Below are 26,966 nucleotides of genomic sequence, written 5' to 3'. Positions count from 1 at the left end.
AGTGGACATGTTCTTGACAGCTTCTACTTTCTTTGGATCTGGTCTCATGCCCTCCTTAGATATAATCTCTCCCATGTAGCTGAGTTCCGTTGCGCGGAATACGCATTTATCGGGATTTAGGGTGGCGTTAGCTTTTTCCAACTGTTGTAGAGCTGCTCGTAACTGACGATCATGGTCTTCCAACGTTTTTCCCCATACCAGAACATCATCGTGGATTGGTCGAGCCTGTCTGACACTATCAAAAATTTGGCTGAAGACTTTGTAGAATATTTTGGGAGCGGATGATATACGAAATGGTAATCGGCGAAAACATTACCGACCATATGGTGTATTGAACGTTGTTAGCAATTGGCTACTTTCGTCTAGCGGTATCTGATAGAAACCAGACGCGGCGTCTAACTTCGAAAAATAGCACGCTCCCGCCAATTCCGCTTGTATTTCTTCCTTTGTAGGGATTTGATAGTGCTCTCTTCTGATGTTCTGGTTCAGTAGTTGTAGGTCGAGACATAGTCGCAGCTTAGGTTCTTCCTTAACCTGCTCCTGGACCGTTTCTTTGGCTTTCTTCTCAATAATAACCAAAGGACTGACCCAACTGGTGGGCTCATCAACCTTCTTGATGATTTGACGCTCCTCAAGCCTTTGAAGCTCCTTCGCTAGGCCTTCCTTGAGTGCAAACGGTACTCGCCGTGGAGGTACAACGACCGGTACGGCATTTTGTTCTAGTTGTATATTGCAGGTGGTTTTCAAACAACCTATACCCGTGAATACCTTCGGAAATTCTTGCAGTATCTTACGACGAAACTCTTCCTGGCCGTCATCGTCCGTAACTTCGGCCGTATTTACGCGGCTTACAAGACTCAGCTCCTCGCAGGTACGAAGTCCTAGAATCGGGACTAAGTTGGCTTTTACTAAGAAGAACTTGGTTCTGAAGATACGGTCCTTGAACGTTATGTCAGTTTCAAATGATCCAAATGACGCAATTTGAGATCCGCCATACGCAGTTAAAGTTGTTTTGCCTTTTTCTACGGTGGGCCTTGGCGTTATACGGTCGAAAACGTCCACTGGGAACAAATTCGTTTGAGCCCCCGTGTCTACTTTGAAGGGTTCAACTATATTTTGGACGGATAAGTGTTCCATCCAATCCCTGGAAGTCAATAAGCTGGTAGCGGTGTGGTTTCCATCAACAGCCGCTCCGATAAAGAAATCATCTTCATCTTCTGCTTGTACGTCGTGTATTCTGCCTGTGGCTTTACTTTTGCAAGCGTTGGCGAAGTGACCTCTACCTTGACATTTGTAGCATTGATTATTAAACGCTGGGCACTTGAGTCGCTCGTGGCTGCCCTTACAACGATAGCAGTTTCGTATTATTCCTTGGCCCTGGGACTTTTCGTTTGGTCGATACCCGGAAGATTTCCCTCGGTCTTGGTTTTTGCCCACTTCGAGCTGCCTTTTGTTTCCGCGCTTTTTTTGTTTGCCGTTGTTAACGGCATTTACTGGCTGATTTGTCGCTGAAGATCCCTGGTCCGTGAAAGATTTCATTTGTTGATCCAGAGTCTCTGACGCTTGACAAATCGCCATCGCCTTTGCTAAAGTTAGATCTGTTTCAGATAATAATTGTTTACGAACCCTGACTTCATGCCAATATTTGATCTCTTATTATAGAGTCTTCCTGAGCCTGATAATTACAGGACTGGGCTAAGAGACGCAACGCCACGACGTATTGTTCTATGGGTTCTCCTTCCTTTTGTAGTCTGCACCGGAACACGTAACGGTCATGAGACTCATTTCCTTTAGGCGTACAGTAAGCCTTAAACAAAGTGACCACGTTATCATAATTGCTCTCCGCTGCAGTGGCAAATGTAAACGAGTTATAAATGTCAATAGCTTCTTGGCCAGCAATAGTTAAGAACAACGATAGCTTTTGCTTATCGGAGCGAGCAGTAGCAGGTTCCGTAGCCATTTCATAAAGTTCAAAGCGCTGGAGAAATACCCGCCATGCGTGCTGGGCAATCCCCGACCGTAAGCGTAGCTCCGGAGGAGACTTTACATGTTCATCCATACCTTTTCCTCGGAAAAAACAACAAAGAACGACGGCACGAGGACCGAGGCTTAACAACGCGGAAGCCGAGATAACGAAAACGCGTGAATAAGACAAATTCTGCCACCATGTAATGTTTTCTTTGGTTCCTAGCTTAACTTGTTAATTGCTTTAATAACGTATTTGTTCTTAATCTAATACTAATTACTCTTAACGTAAATACTCGAAGACGTTTGTGAGAGAGTAAACATTAAGTGTTTATTGATCTACATCCAAAGTGTTGTGTTTGTTTGTTATAATAAGTGTTGTTAATAATCAGGGATTTTCAATTAATAACCTGTTTAATAGGAACTGAGATAATACAATGTTGGTTACTCCGAGTCTAGGCGAGAACTGCCTTGTCACGGTCGACTTCCCCGGATCCAAGTATGGAGGGATAGCCTTGTTATTGAGGGATAGATAGATGAGATCCGAATGACTAAGTGTTTTCAGTTTGTACTTTTAGTTGGCGGGAAATTTAAATGGTGTAGTTAAGCTCGGGCACATTATTAATTTAAATTGAACATAACATAATACCTTCCCCAAAAAAAAAAGAAATAGCAACGTGGGGAAAACAAAAACAGAAAACATGTCCATTGAGTGATTGTCTTTAGATCTGTGTAATCAAACGAGTAGGGGGATGACGTGCACGTTCCGATCGTCGTGGTGCTGCCGATGCCGAATTGGGAGCGATAGGAGCCGGATACGGTGGTTGCCCCTGTGGCGGTGGTTGTATATGAGGAACAGCTACTGGAGCAGGAAAGGGCAACGTCCAGTGGTAAACTGGCGGTTGTAAGGTGATCCCCTGCTGTTGTGGCGGTTCCACAGAACGGTGGCGCATTTGGTTAACGTGGCGCCGGATATTGCCTTGGGGTGTCTTGATAGCGAACATCATTCGACCAATGGGCTCGATAATTGTACCCTCGTACCAAGGCGGACTTCGTCCAAAATTTTTAGCATACACGTGGTCGCCGGGGTTGAATGCGTGCTTGATTGCGTATGCCGGAGTCGATGTAGGAGGGGTATGACGTAAAGGATGGAACAAATCTAGGCGTGTCCGGATAGAACGACCTAACATCATTTCTGCTGGCGATTTACCGTTTTGGGTAGGAGTTCTACGGTAATTCAGTAAGATTTTCGCGAAACGGGTTTCCAAAGAGCCCGTGCGAAAAGAATCCAACCCGGTGTTGAGTGCTCCGACTGCTTCTGATGCATCTTAAGATGTGCTTTCATTGATTGAACTGTTCGTTCGGCCTGCCCATTACTTGCGGGGTGGTAAGGTGCAGTACATATATGTGTGATACCGTTGGAGTGAATATGTAGTCTTGAAACTGCGAACTGGTGAAGCAAGGACCGTTGTCCGTCACTAAAATTTTCATGATGCCATAACGAGCGATATTGTCCCGCAGAATTTTGATTACGGTATCTGATGAGGTTGAGGTTGTGATTGCAAGTTCAATCCATTTCGTGTAAGAATCGATCATAATGAAGATGTACTTTCCTTCGAGGGGGCCAGCAAAGTCAGCATGGACGCGATGCCATGGTTCTTTGACCATTGTCCAAGGGCTGTAATGTTTGGGAGGCATTGGAGCCTGTTCTTGGCAATTCTTACCTAATTTGACCCGTGTGTCTATTTGTGAGTCTAAGTTAGGCCACCATACTGTTGCTCTAGCAGCTGCCTTCATTTTAACTATTCCCTGATGGGAACTATGTAGTTCATCCAAAAATTGTGTTCTATACAGGGTGATTCTAAAATGGTTGTATAACCGAACTACTGCGGGTTCTATGAGCGATTTTAAGTCGAAAATGTTCTATGGCATTTTGTCATCCAGGCCACCGTTTAAAAGTTATGATAAGAATCATTTACGGATGACCCCTTAAAATTAATTAAATTAATCAAAAGCCCAGCGGGTTGAATACATTTTTAAGGGGACTCACGTGTTTAGTAATCGCGCGCGCGATTTACTTCCCCGTGAACTCCATAAAGAAGTCCTCCACCAATGTAAGCTTGAAAATGGGTTCAAATGGGAAGATTCATGCCGAATTGAGATAAACCTAACCCAATATGGGGAAATGCATTGAAAATTTAATAAAAAAGGACCAAATGGGAAGATTCTTGCCGGATTGAGAAAAACCTAACAAACAATCAACAAACTGAGAATCGCAAAAAGAAGTGAAGCTTTTCAAGCAAAATTACACGTATGTTTGTTTAAAGCGGATCAAAACTTAATTTTAACAATTTGATCGTCAATGGAGTAAGAAGTTACGGAACACATGGGCTCTACTGCAATGTAACGTAAAAATTGTAAAGTCAGAAGCCAAATTAAGAAATCAACTAAATGTCAGTTTTTGGGGGTGTAGCGTGTTTTGCGTCATAGAATGAGAGTCTGACTAGATGTTCTCACATTCGATTCTCAAAACTTGTTGAATCGCTGGCTTTTGTTTGCTTTCGTGGCCGGATTGCAACTAACTGTAAAGTCAGTTGGAATTTGGAAGGAATGAGAGTCTCAAAACTCAGTCTCCAGTAATGTAACCGCGGCAATCAGAAGTAATGCAGGAAGCTAGGAATGAACCAAAGCATTTCCCAGGCGAGAGCGAAGTGGTCGAGCATACCTATCCTTCTAGGCTCAAAAAGCGGTTTTCTAAAACTTGGTTTTTAAAAAAGCGGGTTGGTTTCGTTCACTGTCTACGCTGTTTAAAATCTAATTTGAAATAGGCTTAAGAATTGTTGGGAAGATCGTAGTCACGAGACTTTAGCACAGTAAAAGGCTGCACGTGCCATTACAAAATTTTTAAATGTTGGCGCGCGACGGCGAATATCAGTTTTAAATTTCAAGAAAACCAAGGCTTTCTAAACACGTGAGTCCCCTTAAAAAATGTATTCAACCCGCTGGGCTTTTGTTTTCGAATTTAATTAATTTTCAGGGGTCATCCGTAAATGATCCTTATCATAACTTTTAAACCGTGGCCTGGATGACAAAATGCCATAGAACATTTTCGACTTAAAATCGCTCATAGAACCCGCAGTAGTTCGGTTATACCACCATTTTAGAATCACCCTGTATATCTCGGGGATAATGACTCGATTACTTTTCAAAAGAATGCCATTCACGTTTGAGAGCTCGTGTTGATGTCTTCGATAAGTTTCTAATATGGGAGTGACGACTTTCGGCCAACCATGCTCCATATAGCGCTTGACTTGTATCAACGTATCGTCTGTCGCAGTGGCGCGTTCCATGTCATGGATATGGATTGGATTATTGTCAATCGTGTTGAGTACGAAAACGTATTCGGATGGAAGCGGCGTCTTCGTTTCTTCCGAAATAGGCAAAGGCAACCGGCTGAGTGCGTCAGCATTTGCGTTGTCCGATCCCTTTTTGTATTTTATGGTGTACGCATATGCTGCCAAGGTCAGTGCCCAACGCTGCAACCTTGCAGCGGCCATTTGCGGAATGGCTTTACGTTCGTCAAAGATTGATACCAGTGGTTCGTGGTCCGTGAGTAAGACGAATTTGCGACCCAGGAGGTAGTCACGAAATTTTGAGACGCCAAAGATCAATGCGAGAGCTTCCTTCTCGAGCTGTGAATAATTGCGTTCAGCGCTGGTTAAGCTCCGAGAAGCGAAGGCGATACACTTGTTTCGTAATATCATAATGTGTAAGGATGTTGGAAGTCGTCAACGTGTCCTTGGCCGCTTGGAAAGCGTGGGCCTCTATTTCTGTCCATTGCCATGCCGTTTCTTTGTGTAATAATTGATATAGTGGCGCGAGTCTGGTCGAATTATTCGGGAGGAATCTGGCGTAATAGTTTAATAACCCTAGAAATGCTCGCAATTCTTCCACATTACGCGGGGGCGGTGCGTCGTTGATCGCAGCCATTTTCTTCGGTTGCCGATGTAGGCCTTTTGCGTCCAAAAAATAGCCTAAAAACTCGACGGCTGGCTGTAGGAAAACGCATTTTTCCTTGGATACCTTCAAACCGTTGTCTTCTAATTTCGTTAAAACCTTGTCGAGGATTTGTAAATTTTCTTCTTCTGTTTTGCCACCGATTAGTAAATCGTCTTGGAAGGGTGCTGTCTTTGATACTCCCTTCAGCAAGGTCTCGATAGTACGCTGGAAAATGGCTGAAGCCAATGCGATTCCATAAGGTAGACGGTTGTATTGGTAAAGACCTTTATGGGTGTTGATAACTGCTATCTTCCGGGATTCTTCATTTAATTCCAATTGACTATACGCTTCTTTCAGGTCTATTTTCGAAAAATATTTGCATCCTACTAAGGTCGAAAAGATCTCTTCGGCTTTAGGTAAGGGATACGTGTCGATGTTGATGATCGGATTTACTGTTGTTTTAAAACCTGCGCAAATGCGTATGTTGCCGTTGGGCTTCATGACGGGTACTATGGGTGAAGCGAAACTGGAATGCGGTATACTGGTTATGATGTCATTTGCTTCGAGCCGTTCTAGTTCTTGGCTGACCTTATCGCGTAAAGAGAATGGAATGGATCTAGCTTTGCAAAACGTAGGAACAGCGTCCGGCTTTACATGTATATTCGCTTGGAAACCTTGTAGATGACCAAGGCCGGGCGCGAAGATTTCTTTATGTTTGTCTAAGATTGCATCTAGCTTGGTTTTTGACGTAATAGTGTTGATCGTCGGGTGTTCTAGAGGCTTCGGCCACATGTTTAAATCTGAATTAATCCATGTTCGTCCACATAGATCTGGTCCCTTTCCTTGACAGATGGCTACTGGTAATACGCAGATTCGCTTCTCATAGGTGACGGATACCATGGTTTCTCCAAGGATTGTCATTATGGGATGTCCCGTGTAAGAACTTAATCGAAAGTCGAAAGGTCTTAAAGGCCCTATGTTCGGTATTTTCTTAGCAGTTCCTTCCGAAATTATGGTAACTGCCGAGCCTGTATCCAGTTGTAGGCTTATGTTAGCTCCGTTGACGTTGCAATCTATGTGTATGGCTGGAGGTAATTGTTGATGAAGTTGTTGCTTCCTGTCTTCCTGTTCTTCAATTCCGATGGTTCCTACCGTTGATTGGTGTTCTGTGTGAAAACTAATTGACGTATTGACGTCCGTGTTTGCTATATTCTCGCTCGAATCCTGTGCATTCGTTTCTTCTCTTGGTGTTTCTTCTTTTGCATTTGCTTCATTGATATAATATATCGGAGTATATTCTGTTATTTCATTTTGGGGTCTTGCGGTCTCTTCATTTGATTCCCGAGTTTGATTTTGTCGATTGGGCTCATAAAGATGTAGCCGTTCTTGGGCTATCGGTTGTTCTTGTTCTTCGATGGAATGTACTCTTGCGTTGCTACTTTGCTCTGGTCTTCTAGTCCTTTCCTTTAACTTTCGGAGACATGCTTTTTCCAAATGCCCTTGTATTTTACAATGATTGCAGATGGAATTGATATGGTTGCACCTATATTCTGGATGTCCGAACCTGTTACATCTTACACAAGGTCGTTGTTGATTGGCCTGGTGGTCCCATGCTGCTGATGATCTTTGCCCATTGTAATGCGAGTGGCTTCTACTGTCGCGATATCGTTCGTAGTTGTGTTGTTGTCCTTGATTACCTCGATTATATTCAGTATGACTCCTTGATTGTCGAAATTGTGAAGAATTATTTCCGCGATTCATTTGCGATGATCGCGATCTCTCTTGTTGTATCTTTATTGGAGGCGTTGATCGTGATTCTGAATGGTTAGAAGAATGATATACAGCGTTGATTGAGCCATTTCTTTCTTGATTTTGCCGTTTGAGTTCCTTTTGATTTCGCATCGCTGCCTCAGTTGTGTCCAAGATTTCCACAGCCCTGGCGTATGTTAAATTAGGCTCAGAGAATAATCGTTGTTGCATTGAGTCATTATTTATACCGCACACCAATCGGTCTTTTAATCTATCTTCTAAATTTTGTCCAAAGTTACAGTGTTCGCTGAGACGCTTTAATTCCGCTATGTATTCAGATACCGTTTCGTTTTGTCTTCTTTGCCGTGAATCGAATTTACTTCGTTCGACTGCCACGGCCGGTTTAGGTGTGAAATGTGCTGTTAATGTGGCTATCAGTTCATCATATGTTTTCGCAGTGGGTTTGATAGGAGTTAAGAGATTTCGTAATAGAGCATAGGTTTTAGGGTTCAAAACCGTTAACAAAATAGCTCTCTTTTTCGTGTCTAAAGTGATGTCATTTGCGTCAAAATATTGATCTAACCTTTCTGAGTAAATTGTCCATGACTCAGCTTGATCGTCGAAAATCTCACTACGGCCGAAGGTGCCTACCACTTGTGGTGGATTTGGGGGAGCTGCCATATTGCTTGCGTTTGATGTAAAGATATTTGGATTCCGTCTTTATCTCCTTCAAAGTTCAAGTGTTGTTATTTTGTTTTTCTTTGTAGTGTTCAGGTCTTCTCTGCCACGATTTTTACCCCCCTCTTCAGGCGGCCGACTACTAACAACCGTGTGCATTGATTTAGAAACTATAAACTACGAATTTGTAAGTGAATTAAAGAGAATGGGTTGTCGTACCATGGATCTACTACATTTCAATTATTTTCCAAACAATAGAATACCCTAATTAATTCAGATTGGTTAAAAATTAATTCAGATTGTTTGAAATTAAAACCGACTAATTACTATAATACCATTAACATTTTATAACCCCGACACATGCACCCCCAAAATAACAGCATGCACGCCAGATTAAATTAAATTACTAAATTTAGTTGCCACTTAATATTATATTAAATTAAATTAAATGCGCGTTAGCGTTATGCGAAAGAGTACTTATCACAACGGAGTTCATAGTTGCGCGCTTGTCACCGAGACTTGCGGCGACACTAGACGGATCGGACGGAAGTGAAAAACGTAGACGTTGTAGTAAAGAGTGTTGGTTGGCGCCAAAGGTGAAGAATTAAGACTTGTCCGGTCGACCAGTGATTTACAGCGACTCTCCGCAACCGTGGTGGAGTTCCGTTCCCGCCATGGGAGAAGTACCCGGAGATGGACTTTGGTTCTATCGAGCAGTCATCAAGAGTGTCTTTCTTGAATCTTGGATCTCTATGTTCTGGTTATCTCATTGTGGTGTTCAGTCCTTTTTATAGAATTTCGATGACTTGAAATCTTTGTGGCTTGAAGTCTTTGTTCACTGATTGGTTGAGAGCGTCGATTTGAACGCCGATTGGTTAACGAATCGAGAATTTGGCGGTTACTGTTCTTGGTGTTAGGGCGCGAGCGCGGGAAAATAATTTTGACCACGTCGCGGTGGCAAATTCTATGGGCAACGATAAGATCTGGCGACTATCTGGCGTCTTTAACTTAAACAGTACAATTTCTATACACAATACCGAGAAAAGACATTTCAATACAAATAAGCCTAAAGTTACGCTACAGTATATAACAGAGCTATTTACAGCATCCAAGGTACGACAGTATATTTTATGAAAGGGTAAGGTAAAAATAAAGAAAGAAAGACTCGGCCGGCGAAAGAGGGGTTGAACAATGACCAAGGTCTGGCGGCGCCACGAAGTCGCCACCAAAACGCTATTCCCAGTTTTTATTGACACGTCCCTATAGGTTAACCATTCAAACCTTTCCCACTACAAAACTTAGGTTATAACTATAATGGCTAACGGACTTTTGGGAAACAACTAAAATTTGAATTCAACTAAAATTTGAATTGTGCAACGAAAATATCCGTTGCATTCCCCCCACCTTAGCTCCGGTCGACCCCGAACGGACATATTTACAAAATTTTAAAATAGTGAACGTAATCTATTTACAATATATACAGTCTAGCTTATGAACATAATCTATCTACAGTTTATACAGCCTAGCTTATGACCTTTTTAAGCTTGGGTGAAAGATTTACAAAGCCCAAGTAGGATCCGTACCTGGAACTCCCAATCACGCTAAAACTAAGTTTCTTACAGCTTAAGGATTTACATGCCAGGAATTAGTGGGGTTTCCTTCCCCTTGGACGAAGAGTCATATGAAAATCTTCGTCCGGTGGTGGCCTAACAATTCGAGGCTTATATTTTCTTGGGTTGGGATTTGGCTGATTTGTTATTTCAGCGTCTTCCTCTCTTTCTACGAAGGGTTTTAACTCCCTAATGTTAAATGTTCCCTTTAATAATTTACCGTCAGTTGTACACAGCCGATACGTATGGGCAGATAGTTTCATCTCAATGAGATACGGGCCCTCCCAACTTTTTGCCAGTTTTGCGCAGAATCGTTTCCCTGCTGACGATTGGAAATGGGTCCGTTTTAAAACTTTATCTCCCTGATTAAACTCGAAATCGCGCCTTTTCTTATTGAAATATTTGGCGTTTTTCGCCTGCGCGATCTTCAAATTGGTTCGTGCTGCTGTTATCGCTTTCCTTATTATTTTCGCCCTAGCCAGTGGCGTTACTTGCTCACATAGCTAGCTTACGTTTAGGTCCACATTCATTATTGGGGCTTCCCTGATTTCCCGCCCAAAATTTAAAAATGCGGGGGAGTACCCTGTGGAGTCGTTCTTTGATGTTCGTTGGGCCATCATAAATTGTTGTAGACCCTCGTCCCAATATTGGTGACTATGTTTCACGTAACATTTCAACATGGTACCCAAATTCTGAATCGCGCGTTCAGTTTGGTTTCCGCGGGTCGAATAAAATGAGGTTAAGCGCTGTTTTACCCCGAATAAACTACATACTTCGGTCATTAGACACGATACGAATGCAGTGCCATTGTCACTAACCATAATTTTGGGAACTCCAAACCTAGTAAATACTTCATTAACTAAACAATTGGCTATATTACGGGAAGTAGCCTTTTTTAAAGGGAAAGCCTCTGTCCATTTTGTGGAATAATCTACTACAACTAGGATAAAGGTATTACCTTTCTTACTCCTAGGAAACTCGCCCTTTAGATCTACCCCTATTACCTCCCATGGTTGCGAAAGCTCTGCGCTTTTCATCAACCCGGCTTCCTTTTCATGAGGGGATTTGACCTCTTGACAAATTTTACAGGACCTAACGTATTTGGCTATATCTTTTGTCATGCCCTCCCATGAATAATACCTTCGGACCCTATCTAAGGTTTTACTTTTACCCTGGTGACCCGCGGAGGGAAGGTCGTGGCACGCCGCTATCACAGTTTTTCTCAGACGTTGGGGGACTACTATCCGACTAACAAGTTGTTCTTCCTCACCCGAGGGGCTAACTACTACGTCTCTATAGACGATCCCACCGGTTAAGTTGCAGAAAGGACTAACTCTTTTTATCCATTTACTAACTTTGTCGTTTTCCCCATCAACACCTGTTTCGAGAAATACTCTTAACCTATTAGTATATTTGTCTTCGGACTGCGCCTTTTTAACGGCCTCCGTATCTAGTTCTAAAGGGTCAGGGGTGTTTAATTCTACCATATTTGTTTCTTGGTCCGAGTCTATATTTTCTATATCTTCCGGAATGCGCGAGAGCGCGTCAGCAACTACGTTAAGTTTTCCAAAACAATGGTCCCAATAATTCGTTTCCACAATTTCCAATATATTCTCCTATTAATTAGCTGCCACCTTTTCCAAAATATTCTCCTATTAATTAACTGCCACCTTTTCCAAAATATTCTCCTATTAATTAGCTGCCACCTTTTCCAAAATATTCTCCTATTAATTAGCTGTCACCTTTTCCAAAATATTTCTATTACTGCTAATGAATTATTCGTGCTAAGAGGCTTGCTTTTCATACTCATATAAATAATCTTCTTACCTCCAAACAAGGTTGGGTTAGGTTAGGTTTGGTTAGTTTAGGCTCGGTTGGGTTAGATTAATTTAGGTTTGGTTTGAATGGATTTGGTTAGGTTAGGTTTGGTTTGAATGGGTTGGGTTAGGTTAGGTTTGATTTTGTTAGGTAGGTTTGGTTTTGTTCGGTTAAATTTGGCTGGATAAAAAATGCTGAAGGGGTGATAATTTTTTTAAAACGAGACTTTCGTGTCCAGAGACCAATTTGTCCCGAGACCCAATTGTTCCAGGACCAATTTATTCCGAGACTCAATTGTATCGGGACCAATCTGTCTCGAGACCAAAGTGTCGCAAGAGCCATTTGCCCCAAGACCAAATTGTCCTGAGACCATTTTGCCCAGAGACCCAATTGTCCTGAGACCATTTTGCCTCGAGTCCCAGTTGTCCTGAGACCATTTTGCCTCGAGTCCCAGTTGTCCTGAGACCAATTTGTCCCGCGACCCATTTGTCCCAAGACCAAATCGGCGAGACCAAATTGTCGCGGACCGAAGAATGAGGGTCTCTATTAGAGAATTCCACTGAGGTGGTCTGAGTTCAACGCCGAAATTCGACAATCTTCCGAGCAGTCTAATATGAACATATCAAAGAGGAGTAGAACAGCAATCTGGTGAAACTTTTTTCGATCTTTGCCTCTGTACTTTAGTTATGCGCGCTCGTCTTGTTTTGCCCTCTAAGGAGTTGAAATATGCGACCAGTCCATATTTAATCGCATAAAGGCACAATTATAGGGAGAAATCCTAAAATACTTTTCCTAAGCTCCATATAATCCTGTTGGCATAAATAAATATAGTATTACATTACAATGTACACAAAGCGCTTCGACTTAACTGAACCTGTCGAAAAAACCGCTTACATTGATGTCACTAATATCCGCCTTAAACGAAATGGGAAAATAAAAACCTGTATTGAGTAGTGCGAAATTACTCTTAAGCCTCATCAGTGTAATTTGGCAGATGGGCGTTCCCAGAAACCTTGGACTTTGCTGTTTGAGTAGGCTTTATAATCAAATACTACAACTAATATCTCGATTAGTTTGCATTGCTAAACAGATCTTCAGGATAACTAACGATGGCTTAGTAATAAAAATAGTATTGCTATTTACAGTTTTGGACCCAACTTTAAAGCTAGGTTTCTTTAAAGATATATCAAGCAAAAGTTAATTAAAATAAATCAAGGCTGGTGTTCCTAACGTTTTCAACTAGTTCTACGATTCGAAAGACGAAACGACTGTGGATGTGGCTGTTGCGCCCACTGACGAAATATTTAGTGTTTACCCTAAGTGTCCTCGAAGACTGAACTTCCGAAGTATTTAAAAGATGATTAACTTCCTACCCAGACAAACGTTTTCGAATGGTGAATGTAACAAAAGGTTTCACCGTTCGTCTTTCAATATCATTTTTTCCTATTATGTACACAGGCAAATTCAATCAATTACCCATTGGCTAGTAAATTTGCGAAGGACTACCTATGCATTCAAAGTTCCTCAGTTGCTTCTGAAAGAACGTTTTCTAGCGGTTCGAACACAGAAACGTGGTTCTATGAAACCGGAAATCATATCCAGCAGCATGTGCCTGAATTCATGGTGATATCATAATTACGAAGGAAAATGATTTATCTTTAAAAAACTTAGAAATAAAACATGTGTGCATTACGTAGCTGTCCTTTTTCACTCGCTTCCTACTACTCATACCCCTGCTTATTGTGTTTACATTCTTAAAGGAAGGTTGAAAGAGTTGAATGTCAGAAACGAACAGACCTTAATGTTTTCACCATTTCTTTTATTACCCAACCAATCCAAGGGAGTTCTGCGGTCTCTATTTTCACATCTCTTGCCATGTCTTTTTATAATATATATACTATAACAAAAGATTCTACCTATAACTATTTAAGCCATCATTCACAAATAATGTGTTCCAGTTATTTCGAAGAAAAATTGACCATGTTTCATATCATCACCTTATCTAAACATTTAATTAATATATTTGTATGCTATGATGTTTTTTGTTTCCATGTGTCGAGTAAACAATTAACTATTAGACTCGGTGCAACGTATTTCGAGATCCATTACGGCTAGCAAAACTTTGAGTAATATAAACAATACGATATTTATCCGAAACAATAAAACCCAGTAATAAAAAATATAAGCGTATAATATTGTTTCCATGTTATCCGTTTCATGTAAAATCTATTAACATTTGTTATGCTTAGTCTATAAGTAAACCATCTGAAAAGGAATTGTCGATTAAAAAACGGTTAACCTAAGATAATGCGTATCCGATTCCGAGCCCCAATTATTTTTAACATTCAAAATAACCCATTCAATCTATTTGGTTGTTTTCAAATCACAGACCCATGCGGAAAATAATGCTTCAAAAATAATCTGAAATCTTACACTATGGGGCATGTATTGTTTACTTTTCTGTAAAGACCAATAATACAGCAATCACGATGATGGCGAATAAATCGCGAAATCCCCCAAAACGTCACCCTTTAAAAAAATGCAATGGTGATTCATATCTTTATATTTTTAATTAAATTAATTTAAAAGCACTAACTGCTTGAAATTTTAGACCCTCATACCGTGGCTTATGATTTAAAATAAACATACAAAAGTGGTGGTCTTGTCTTTTAACAAAAAAAATTGAAAATATCAAAAGTCTTAAGTGTAGCTCTGAAAAAAAATCACGAGCAACAGATGTTGTTGACCTTTATAATGTCATCGTGCTTTCAAACGGCTAGTTTAATTTCCGGATTCAAAGTATTTTCGATATTGGAATAACAAAATGTAACATATTAGGCTTAACAATTTTCAAGAATTTTAACCTCTCAAAAGCTAGTGATAGTTATAATCGTCTCTTTAAAACTGAAAATTTAATATCTGATCTGCAGATCACTTATACCCTACATTTTCGGTATCTATTAGCAATATTATTGAAAGGTCAATATGGGACATTTTCTTTCCTTTAAGGAAACTGGTAATTTCAATTTAAATATTTTGTAGGTGAAAGTCAACAGAAAACTACAACTTCCCTGTTATGGCGATGTTAGTACATACCGCTGAAAATTACCGTTTACGGCTTACCTATTTTTATTATTCTTAAATAACGCTATATATTTCACGATGCCTTTTTTCACACAAACAAATATATTTTAATTTACCTTTTAATGTTTCCTCGTTTTCTACTGGAGGACCGAGTTCCCTTCGTTAAGAGAAGTGAATTGGAAATAATTCTGTTCCAGTTTCTATTTTTCCGCTTATTTTTCAATTTAAACGTATATTTAATGCCTCGATGCTTCCATTTCGCAATATTCTATTTTAGCTGTGCGTGTGAAACTTTAATTTTATTCGTTTAAGTTAGTTTCCGCATTTTAAAGCTTTCTGTGCGTGATGAAATGCAAAAATAGTATTGAAAATATGAGTAAACGCTACTTGATTTTAATAAAGTTTTGTTCAAGGTATTTAGTTTTACTGAAAACTTTACGATTGGAAATTTTGCAAAAGATTGAAATTGTTTCCTCTGCTCATTTTCACAATATTTTCTCGAACTGGACATATTTTCCAAAATCTAGATCTTATTTAGTTCTTCTAATCATTTTCATCTAGGCTTGAATCAAACGACCATAGACCAGAGAATTGTTTCTCTGATGATGTGCGGAACAGAGGGAAACGGTATTATGGAAATAAAAAGTGAGAGAATAGTACGGCAGTACAGGGAAACGATCTCCCCTGCGACCCCTCTTGCCGACCCCCATTTGTATTATAGGGAAAACTCCCCCCTCCCCTCCCTCCATTTTTGTACTCTTTTTCTGCGACCCTCCTTGCTGACCCCCATTTGGTATTATAGGGAAAATCTTTTTCGGGTTTATAGGGAACCTGGACGACCATATTTTCATCCACCCCTCCCCCCATTTGTACTACAGGGAAAGTATATATTTTAGAGGCGAAACTCTTTTGGGTTTATAGGAAAAGGTATTTTTTTCACCGCTAGATGTCGGTATGGTCAACCTTATTTAAACGTTGGTAAATTCCTTTTCATTTCACCTTGTTGACAACCAATAATTAGCTGTCCTCTTTTATTCAAAATTCCCCTTTTCTTAACACGTAGAGAAGAAGAGTATTTTTGTTTATTTTACTAGGCTAAAGTTCTTTTTCTGAATTAGAGACGCCCTAAATACCGGTACATCCCTTTGGTTACGATTTGTTCACAACCAATAATTACCGGACCTCTTTAATTTCAAGTTCCCCTCCCTTATCTTCACTGTTTACTACTGACAAATTCGAAAGGGGCGTATTTTTAAGGGCTAGTAATTTATCGTTTGAAGGAAACTGTTGCTTCTACACGAAATAATAACGTATTTACTTTTTTTATTGTTGACATGATGGTAAATTCAAAGAAAGGTGTTATTAGGTAATTAATTTTGCCAGCTTCAACATGTAAGGAGTCGCCGTAGAGAGTGCGAGGGAAGGGGAAGTTATGAGACGCGAGTTGTTGTTTTGGACGGTCAGTTTTTCAGTGAGCCCCCAACTGGGCGATCACTTTTTCATACCAATTGATACTACAGGGAAAATATATTTCAGAGCGAAAATCTTTTTGGGTTTATAGGGAAAGATATTTTTTGCAGCTAGAGGGTGGCATCGTCACGATTTTCTTCGGGGTGAGAGGGTACTCTTTAAGCTTAGAATTTTTCATTTCGGCTCTTGTTTAAAAGGGTATGTTGTAGTGGAAAAAACAAGATGGTCAAGACCCCAATATAATTATCCTTTAGAAAGAAAATAATGCTTTTAATTCTTTTCAAATTTTTATTTGGGTAAACATTGAATAGGATACACCAAATATATATTTTGAAGCATTGAAATTTAATTAGATTAGAGATTACGTAAACACCAAAATATTGTTGTACACAGTACAAATATAAATAAATAATAAAATTTCTTTGTATTAAATACAAATATCAAGACGTAATAACTTTCATACAACAATTTAAATATCAAGACCTAATAACTTTCATATAACAATTTAAATATCAATACCTAATAACTTGCATATAACAATTTGAAGTAAAATCGTCACCTTAAGAAATACAAATGAAAAAAAAAATGCTTTTCAACAACAAACCTTTTACGAAAAAATAAATATATTATAGACATAAAATACCATTAAAAACTAATAAATCAAAAAAACTTTTAGGCGATTTTTTGATATTTACTCGATACGTAACCCCTCTCCTCCTTATTTAGTTTATACACGAGTTTGTGTCTTGGGCGACTCACCATTACGATTATAAAAAAATGTCTTGGTTTGGACCAAGGCCGAAACAACAAACGATATGTGTGAGGTTTATCAATTGACTGAAGTTTCAGATATTGAAATTTTTTTCTAGTTATTTCTATCCACTCAATCTTTAATCAATATTTAATTCAATCAACTGATTTTACTGTTAATCGATCTAGTCCCTCTAAATTAATTGAAAAAATTACATATCTACGCTTTTTCAAGAACAATTACATTTTCCGAAAACATTTTATCATGAAATTAATTATTTTGAAGGGAGTACGTGTTGAGGAATTAGTATTGAATATTTGAAATGTTCTACTGGATGTCTAAAAAGAGCAAGCGAACTTTGGTATAACTCGAATGGAAAATGTAAATATTTAAAAGATGCCAAACCAGGGTGTTGCGCGAATTTATACATTTAATTTCGTATATAGAAATTCTTCATTTCTATTGCCGCCTCTATGAAGGTAAAGTTGCACTGGAACTTCCATTTCCGTACTTTCAGCGCACTTTTCTGTGAGGTGCGTGCGAGTTTTAGCTGTTTTACCTTGTCAGGTGGTGTGGTTGCCATGTTAGCAGCAGATTGGGCCGCTTTAATTGAGGTTTGCGTGTTTCTTTTGTTCTGGTTATTTCCAGAGGTAGTGGAGGTTGACTGTTTGGAACCAGCGGAACTTTATTGGTTACCTTCAGTGGTGGCGGAGTTAGTTTCCTGGTTATTTCCAGGGGTGAGCGCGTTGTTTGCGTCCGGCATACGTATCGCGTGGTTTCGCGCGCGGTTTTATCTAAATCGTCCCGATTATCCCGGGTTTCGGCACCATGTAGAAAAGCGCTTGGGAGAGCTAATATTTTTTCCATCCACCGGACTGAAACAATGGATGAATATTTATGGTTTTATTGTTGGTAATTGGTAATTAGTTCTGGTTAGTTTAGTGATAATTATTTAGCGACTCGTTTAACTAAACAATAAATTTAATAGTAAATGATAAAATTTTAAGGTATTACATGACCATTCGGGTCCAACGATAAAAAAGGGGTATAATTTTAAAGTTTTAAAACTTGGAATAATTTTCCGCTTAGGCAGTTGACCATTCGGGTCCAGCTACAAGGTAAAAGTGAGGTATACTTTTTAAATTTACAAGGTATTTTTTATTCTGCAAGATCTCCTCTCTCTAAGCTAGCCAATCATCTTCGAGCTTTTTGCTGTACACGTGCATTCGGTTTTTGGGCACTTGGTGTTTTTGGGTTTTTTGGGGACGTTCCCCTTTCGCTAGCTCGAGAGAGAAGATCTTCCAGATTACATTTGACAAGGTTGACAAGCTCTTTTACAAATTTTTCTTATTGCTACAATGGTTATTTTTGTTACTTTAAAGGGTTGGTGGTTTCTTTTGAAATTGAAAGTTCAAGGTTCTTATTTTTTTTTTGTTATATTTTATTTAAGGTATTTTTTGGGGTTAGATGGTTTTTTTTTTATTATTATTTATTTCACTTGCACGTGATATGCTTAAGATATACAGGTTTGATAGTACTTATACAAATTTAAATTTAATCAATATCTTATTTTAGAAACGCGAAAATTACTTTACTAAATTCTCAACAGTATGTGTTCTTTTGGAAGCCAATTTTAGGCTACATGTCGTAGGAAAACAAAATGATCAAGAATCTAATAATGTATTTTCTTGTTATTTGATAACTATTTTACTTAGTCTCATGAATTTTATTTAATGGTAAATGTTCTAGTTGAAAACAAAGTGGCCAAGACCCAAAATATTAGATTTAAAAGAAATTTATTTAAAAAATATTTAGAAATCTTTTTACAGTTTAGTTTTAAAATATATTTGCTTGGAAACTAAATATATAAATATAAAATGGCTTTAAAGTATAAGTAGAATTTTTTCTTTGCTAATTTTTCTTTAAATTTCACATATGGATAATACAATTCATAATGAAAAGTAATTTTTAATTGAAAGTGTAGTGGAATAATTTTAGATTACGTATTAAGGGGTCGTCTTGCAATTATATTTTGTAAGCTTATAAATAACAACAAATATAGGTTCAGTCATGCATTGAATAATTAAGGTATTAGAATAAAAAAATTATAGATTTTTGGATATTTTAGTTATTTGTCGGTTTTAAGTTTTACTTCTTTAGGGGGTATTCCAAACTAAAAGTCTTCGTCATATCGAAACCTGAAGATTATTTCGTCGATAGATAAAGGATGTTTATATTTAAAAATATAATCAGCGCTCTAGTAAAATCATAACTTTTAATAGAAAATAAGGCATTAATTGTTCTAAAATTTATTTTAGGATGTTTAAAAACTCATACAGTAATCCTTAAAAGTTACGGCTAACTTAGGTTTGCCAATTCGTTTTGTCTCTTGGATAATGATTTCTATGCACCGAAAAAGATAAACAAGCCACGAATACTACAATATTTGTCTTTCTCAAAGAAGGTATTGTTAAAAAAAAATAAATGAATTTTGGAAGTTTATACATGGAAAATATTTTTGGAACATATGCCATCTTAAACAAGATGGCCCCGGCCATAAAACTTTTTGCCTAGGCTAGCTAAATTTATTGTAAGGTGACCCGGCCTAAACCTTACAAAAATCTCATAATTTTTGGCACTAATATTTGTGCCAAAAAAGTTAATTTAACAACTATTTTATATGCTTAAATGCATTTATCTTTTTTGGTTTAAAACCATTTAAGAATTAGAAATGGAACGCTCAGCCAGCCAGCCCGCTAGGGTCGGACCTATATTTTGCAGAACCTCTAAAACAGGCAAAAGTAAAAACCTGGATAAAGGAAGCGCGTGAGGAAATTTTTTTTCACGCTTAGTGGATAGGCAACTCCCTATCTTCGACGGCGGCTTATTCGATATTTAATGTGTTACAGCTTTTGTTCTGCGTGCTGACAACATACGAAAGAAATATTTCGAGACAACAGACAAAAAAATACTCATCTTCAGGATTTAAAATGTCGAGGTTTTAAATAATGTAAATCAGTATTTCCTTTGTCTGTTGTCTGCACGCACAAAGCTGCCGTCGGAGATAGGGAGTTGCCAATCCTCTAAGCGTGAAAACAAATATCCTCACGCTCCTCCTTTATCCCTGGTGAAAACATCACTGAATTTTTAAAAAAAATTCTTCCCTCTCGTGGAACCCTTAATTAGTATTACCATCATTAAATTTACTATTTAAATTAAATAAAATTACTATTTAAATTAAATAAAATTACAATTTAAATTAAATAAAATTACTATTTAAATTAAATAAAATTACTATTTAATTTAAATAAAATTACTATTTAAATTAAATAAAATTACTATTTAAATTAAATAAAATTACTATTTAAATTAAATAAAATTACTTAAATAATAAATACATTAGCAATGTATAATTATTTAACTTTAAATCATCACGATCAATTAATTTAAATTATAATGCTAAAAATAGCTAAATTTGAAAATTTGATCTTGCTGAGGTTGCATAGTTTACAGACTAGGAGGATTCATACCATTTACGCGAGGAGGCCCAGCTTTAAACTCACCCAGTGAGTCAGGCCTCCTTGTGTAAATAGTATGAATCCTACTAGTCTGTAAACTATGTATTCTCCCTAATTATCTTAATGTTCTTTTTTTTGAGGAGCTTAAGTTGTAGATTTTTTATTTGATTTATAAATAGTAACGTTATTTTAACCTTCAATACCCTTTTATTTATAGTTGAGTAACTAAGTTTTTAGAATGATAACTTAATTTAAATCAGGGATAGATAGACTTTTTTAAGACTTAAAAAAGTCTATCTATCCCTGTTTAAATGTTATGTCAGTTTGTAAATCTAGCTAATTGAATTCCCCCTTTCCCACAGAGAAGGTCTGAAATTTAAATCACTTGGCAGAGACTAGAGGTCGTTAACGTTTAGTTACAGATTCTCAATGGGTATTTTAAAAACTAGGTTTCATTAAAATTGAAATTCTAAATTATAATTAAATACTTTTTGTTTGATACGTTCTGGGGTTGGCAACCAGTGTGGGTGAGTATGGGGCTAAACTTTACTTTCGCTCGCGCATTTTAAATACAGTTTTTTTAACATTTTTCAATAAATATCATTTATTCAAAGTTAATTATAGGCGAATTTGTTAAAATTAAGGTGCGGAAACTAATTAAAATATATATTTTCCATGTTTTTTAATATTTTACCCTTCATATTATAGATTGGTTTTGGTTAGATTATTTTAGTTTTCCAAATAATATCACACCTTTTCCATAATATTGTTGTTTATCTTCATTTACTTCCCAAATAATATTACGCCTTTTCCAAGATATTGTTTATCTTCTTTTACTTACCAAATAATATTATGCATTTTCCAAAATATTGTATTTTGTTATCTTCATTTAAGTTCCGAAATAATATTGCCCCTTTCCAAAATTTTATTAGGTTCAGGTTAGGTTAGGTTAAGGTTTGGTTTGGTTAGGTTCAGGTTTGGCCGTCATTTAAAGTGTTAGTGCCACGTTTTTTGAAAAGTGGCTAATTTTCGATTTAAAACATCAACTGGGTTATAATAACAGTAGATCCAAGGTAAAAAGTCTTATAGAAATTTATTCATTTTGTAATATGAAAAAGAAAATTGATATTTCACATACCTCATTAAGACAGAATAAATTATAAATATACCCCTGGTGACGTCATAAGAGGTTGACCAGCGCGAGACAGATTTCATTACGAGAGCTAAGCCTAGTTTTTAAACATCGCGCGCGCGTCAAATTCGATCACTTTTGAAAGCACCACCTATCAATTAAAAAATAGGACTTGCGGAGTCGTGCGTGCCGCACCTGCCGCGTGCTCACGCGCGCTCTAATCGTGACGTCACCAGGGGTATAAGGAGTACCGCGAAATTTAACTGTCAAAATAGTTTGAAAAAATTCTGCGAGTAGGTTCCGAACACCGGGGTTTAAATAATATTTGAAAAATTATAATGCATTATATAAATAGATATTCTGAATCAGAAAGATTTGATCTTTCAGATGGGAATAAAAGCTTTTAGTTTTAAAAATAGCGATTTTTTGGTGACTCTAACATTTTAAGGGTTATATTTTCAGAAATCCTTCTAATAAACTCTGCCGATATGGGCGACAAAAGCTATGAAAATATTGATTAAAATAGTTTCCGCAACTTAAATGTAGTTAATTAACATAAAACTGGGTCCTGTAAATAGATACAGTGCAATTGTACCCTAATATCACACACATCCTGTGAACGCTGGCCAACATTTCCTATCACTGGTTCATTTTCAGCTTCAGAGCAAATCTCTTCTTCTAACAATACATTATCAGCTTCAGATGTAGAGTCTAAATTACGAAGTACCAAAGAGTTTCAAAATAAGCTAATAATATATGACAAAAATCAGTATGGAGTAACTGATCTTACCAATAATATTTATTATGAACCAGTCTGGGTGAGTATGGTCAAACAGTGTTGAAGGACAACCTATCAAATGAATTTTTATTTTTATATGTAACATCATGACCAAAAATATTATTCTAAATTGGTATTATCATAAAACCATTCTACTTACCCGAGACGAAATGCATTGAACATATTCTAGTCTGTTCTCTTAAAGGGAGGGTGAAGTGGAAAATCAAGTGATTTTTTATCGCTTCTTCCACCAATTTTAAGACCAGTCTGCATAGTGAAACATTCAGGAAATACTTCCGAATGATTTTAAAATTCAAATGAGGTTCAGATTTTAAGGGTAATTTTAAACAAGGACTGCCGACCAATCGCGTAACGCCCTACCTTTTTGTTAAGAAAATTCTCGTGGCACGTTCCGTGTTGAATGAAATTTATCACGAGATTTGATAAAATTAGGCACGAGACACGGAGCGTGCCACGAGAATTTTGTTGACAAAAAGGCAGGGCGTTACGCGACTGGTCGGCAGTCCTTGTTTAAAATGATCCTTAAAATCTGAACCTATTTGAATTTTAAAATCATTCGGAAGTATTTCCTGAATGTTTCACTATGCAGACTGGTCTTAAAATTGGTAGAAGAACCGATAAAAAATCACTTGATTTTCTACTTCACCCTCCCTTTGAGGACTCAGGTCCAAGGCCCAACTTTTGTAACCAAAGGTTACGTCGCTTAGCGGATAATTTGTGCGATGCTTCTCCTTGGATTTTTAAAATGTCCGGTATTCGAAAGAAGCGCGTTTTCTGTTTTACTTGAGCAGCTTCTACAACTCTTCAAAGAACAAATTCTAACCGTTTTATTCTTAAAAACTGGGTACACAACACGTTAAACCGACGACCCTATATCTACCAAAATGGCGTCGGTACAAGACGAAGGGAAATCGGAGCTGGGTCAGTGTTAATGCAAAACCGAACTGAAATGAATTTGAGTTGATAGTGACTCTATTTATGACATCTCATGTTGCCCTCTATTGAATCTCTCAACAACTATCGATAAATTTATTACTTAAATAATATAATTTTTTTAATTATAATAATCATATTAGCTAATTATAATTATTTAACTTTAATGAGTATGTTTCATTGATTTAAATTACATTGCTAAAAATTATTTCGCGCGCGCTACGCAGCCTACGGAAAATTCTCTCTACTCTCTCTCCTCTCCCACTTACAAAATCCAGTTGCAGCTGGTTTTCGCGCGTCGGGAAGGAGAGGGAGGGTGGGTGGGTGGGTGGTGGATCCACATTCTTCTACCTCTCTCTTCTCTAGACTCTAACTTTTTTTTTTTTTTTTTTGTTCCTTTAATAAAAGTCGAGCTAGGGCTGAGTCAGCCATACAGCTCCCTACATACAAAACAGGTTTATATCACATTATCGCATATCACATTGTCATATCGCAGTAAAAAATAGGTAGTTAATTTTTTTTTTTTTTTTTTAAATAGGTAGTGAACTCTTAAAGTTGCAAGTGAGCCCTTAGTCGGGTTTTAAATAGAGCAATGGACCGGACTGATATCACATCCTCGGGGAGGGCGTTCCAAAGGGGAATTGTGCGACGGAAGAATGAATGTTTTAATACATCGGTCTTGAAAGGTTTCAGAAACAATTTGCGGGAGTGACCTCTAGTGTTAATGGAACGGGGTGCTTGAATAAAATGAGATTGGGAGGGGTCAATTAAAATTTTGAATAGACTAATAAGGTCCAGGTAAGAACGTCGAAGAGTAAGGGAGGGCCAACCGAGGGCTGACACGCGTTGTGCCCTTGGGCGGGATTTCAAACTGTAAGGAAGCCGAGAAGCACGGCTTTGGACCCTATCGAGAGACGCTATATCCTGGATGTGGGAGGGGTTCCAGACTTGGGAGCCAAATTCTAGAATAGGGCGCACATAACAGCTAAAGAGGCGAGAGATAAGAGCGGGTGAAATATTGGGGAAGTTAGCATTGATTACAGCCAAAAGACCATTAGCTCGCGCACAAGACTTCAAAATGTGAGAGTGGAAGGACAGGTTATGAGTAAGATGCACTCCGAGGTCCCGACAATCGTTTACCCGTTGGATGTTACAACCGTATAGAAAGTAAGGGGAAGGGGCAGAGAGATCTGAGGGTTTTCGTTGCATTGTAAGAACTAGGGATTTTTCTTCATTGAATATGAGACCATTTGATAGGGACCAAGCCTCTAGTTGAGAAAGGTCCGCCTGAAGAAGACTAACATCTTCGTAAGTACGGATCTCCCTAAACAGTTTGAGGTCATCCGCGAACAAGCGAAGGGAGGAAGAGACTACCCTTGGGAGATCATTAATGTATAGGATGAATAATAAGGGGCCTAGAACACTACCTTGGGGGACACCACTAACAACTTGAAGGGGTAAACTTAAAGAATTACCGACACGTACAGCCTGGTAGCGGTTGGATAGGTAGCTTTCAAGCCAAGCGTATATATTGTTTGTGATTCCATAAGCGCGAAGCTTAGCCAAGAGACGCTTGTGTGGGACCGAATCAAACGCCTTAGCGATATCGAGGTAAATAACATCTACTCGGCCGCCTTTATCAAGAGCCTCTACCCAAACGCTAAGAGCAGACAGTAGGTTGGTCTCCACTGACTTATTGGAAAGGAAACCGTGTTGATAATCGCTGAGATACGGGGTTACATGACGAAGTAGGGCAACTCGGAGACTTTTCTCAAGGACCTTACATACGACTGAGGTGAGACTTATAGGCCTATAGTTTTTGGCATTACACTTTTCCCCTTTCCCTTTATAAATCGGTGTTACATGAGCAAGCCTCCAAGCCCCCGGGACTGAACCATGCACGAGAGTGTTAGTGTAAATTAAGTTTAAAGGAAAGGCTAGAGAACCGGCACAGTTTTTAAGGAGACGAGAAGTGATGCCATCCGGTCCTGAGGCACTCTTAATATCGAGGGTCTTAAGAGAATTCATAATGTCCTCAGTTGAAGGAAAGAAGTCTTCCATTTCAGGGGCGATAGTGGGAAAAATGTCATTTAAATTTGTAGGAGCTTAGTTAAAGTTTTTGACTAGTGTCTCATTAAGGCTCTGAGCCATGAGGAAATTAGAGTCTGTGCTGTCACCGTTTGGCAGTTTTACATTAAGACGGGTTGGTAGCGATTTAATTTGTTTGCGAACAAATCGATAAAACGCGCGAGGATTTTTCTTTAGGTTTTTGAATTTGCGATCCGTCATATTAGATTTGGCACGAAAGATGAGGGATTTTACACTGGATACTTGGGCTTTGTACTGGGGCTGGAGGTGAGAAAAAGTGCGGTGGTCACCAGTGGAGCTAGCTTTACGGAGCTTTTTCCATAGTCTTTCTTTCTTCCGCATTGCACGTTTAGTGGATAAAGGGATCCAAGCACGCTTATCACAAGTCGAAGTATCGTAGATAGGCACATGGCGCGAGATGCAATCAAATAGATTGACCGTAAAGAGAGTCCATGCCTCATCAATGGGGAGAGAGCCCAGGGGGGACCAGTCTATTCTGGCAAGAGCGGTGTTGAGGGCCGGGAAGTCAGCTCGTGTGTAGTCATAATTGTTTTCAAATGGAATTGGAGAATCAAGAACGCACTGCAGTGGGTAGGCAATTTGAAGTATCACATGGTCACTGCCTCCAAGAGGGGGTAGATGGCTAATACATGGCACGACTGTTGCGGAGGTAAGGACGAGATCAAGTACATTACTGCCCATTGCCTGACTCTGGCTAAACCTGGTAGGAAAGTCTACGTGCTGGGTAAGGGCGGAATTGTGGATGAGGTCGAGAAGGAGCTCATGTTCTGGTGATGCGGGCCGATTTACGGTACAAGTTGACCAGACAATTTTTGGGAGGTTAAAGTCGCCCACTATCAGAAGGTTTGAGGTAATTGACGAGCGATCGCGAATATTATTAAAGAGATTAGTAGATTGCATAAGAGGGGTGTTCGGGGCACGATATATACATCCTAGAGTTACCCATAGCGAGGAGGTGGGTAGGTAGAGTTCCAACCAAAGCGATTCTGGGAATTGATCTGGTAAACGTATTTCATGAAAAATAATGTCGGATTTGAGGTAGATCAATATTCCACCACCATGACGGTCAATTCTATCCTTCCGTAGGAAGGTGTAGCCGGGAAGATTAAAAACAGCGTCAAGCTGGGAAGGAGAGGCCCATGTTTCCATGACGCAAATACAGTCTGCATCCCAGGTTGACGATATCGTGATAAGTTCGTTTCTTTTGTTAAATAAACTTTGGGCATTGAGGTAGAAAATCTTGAGTTTAGCTTTAGTTAGTGGAGGCGCATTTGTTGCTACCGGTAGTAAGGATGTGGAGGGGCAGAGAGGCTGGTCACATTTTTTGAGGCCTGATTTCCTGGACCAGTGT

General features: G+C 38.6%; 1 protein-coding gene and 1 long non-coding RNA gene across 2 annotated transcripts; both read right to left on the bottom strand.

Annotated features, from left to right (window-relative positions):
- Positions 1-4,795: 4,795 nt before the first annotated feature.
- Positions 4,796-8,490, bottom strand: LOC149607121 (uncharacterized). Its single transcript, XM_089860429.1, has 3 exons — positions 5,713-8,490; positions 5,136-5,657; positions 4,796-4,846 (listed from the first exon to the last, which is right to left on the bottom strand). The coding sequence occupies exons 1-3, from the start codon at positions 8,392-8,394 to the stop codon at positions 4,796-4,798; spliced, it is 3,255 nt and encodes a 1,084-aa protein (XP_089716555.1). The 5' UTR covers positions 8,395-8,490.
- A 13,910-nt stretch (positions 8,491-22,400) lies between these two features.
- On the bottom strand, positions 22,401-22,879 carry LOC149607120 (uncharacterized). The gene is made up of 3 exons (XR_016376971.1): positions 22,713-22,879; positions 22,565-22,624; positions 22,401-22,485 (listed from the first exon to the last, which is right to left on the bottom strand). It is a non-coding gene; the product is annotated as an uncharacterized LOC149607120 (long non-coding RNA).
- Between the last annotated feature and the right edge of the window lie 4,087 nt (positions 22,880-26,966).

This window comes from Phalangium opilio, unplaced genomic scaffold, assembly GCF_054372755.1.
Source record: "Phalangium opilio isolate 3A_F unplaced genomic scaffold, DU_Popi_V2 ptg000352l_1, whole genome shotgun sequence".
In the NCBI taxonomy this organism is placed as follows: Eukaryota; Metazoa; Arthropoda; class Arachnida; order Opiliones; family Phalangiidae; genus Phalangium; species Phalangium opilio.
Note: the sequence above shows the minus strand (reverse complement) of the source record. Positions and strands in the feature narration are given on the sequence as shown.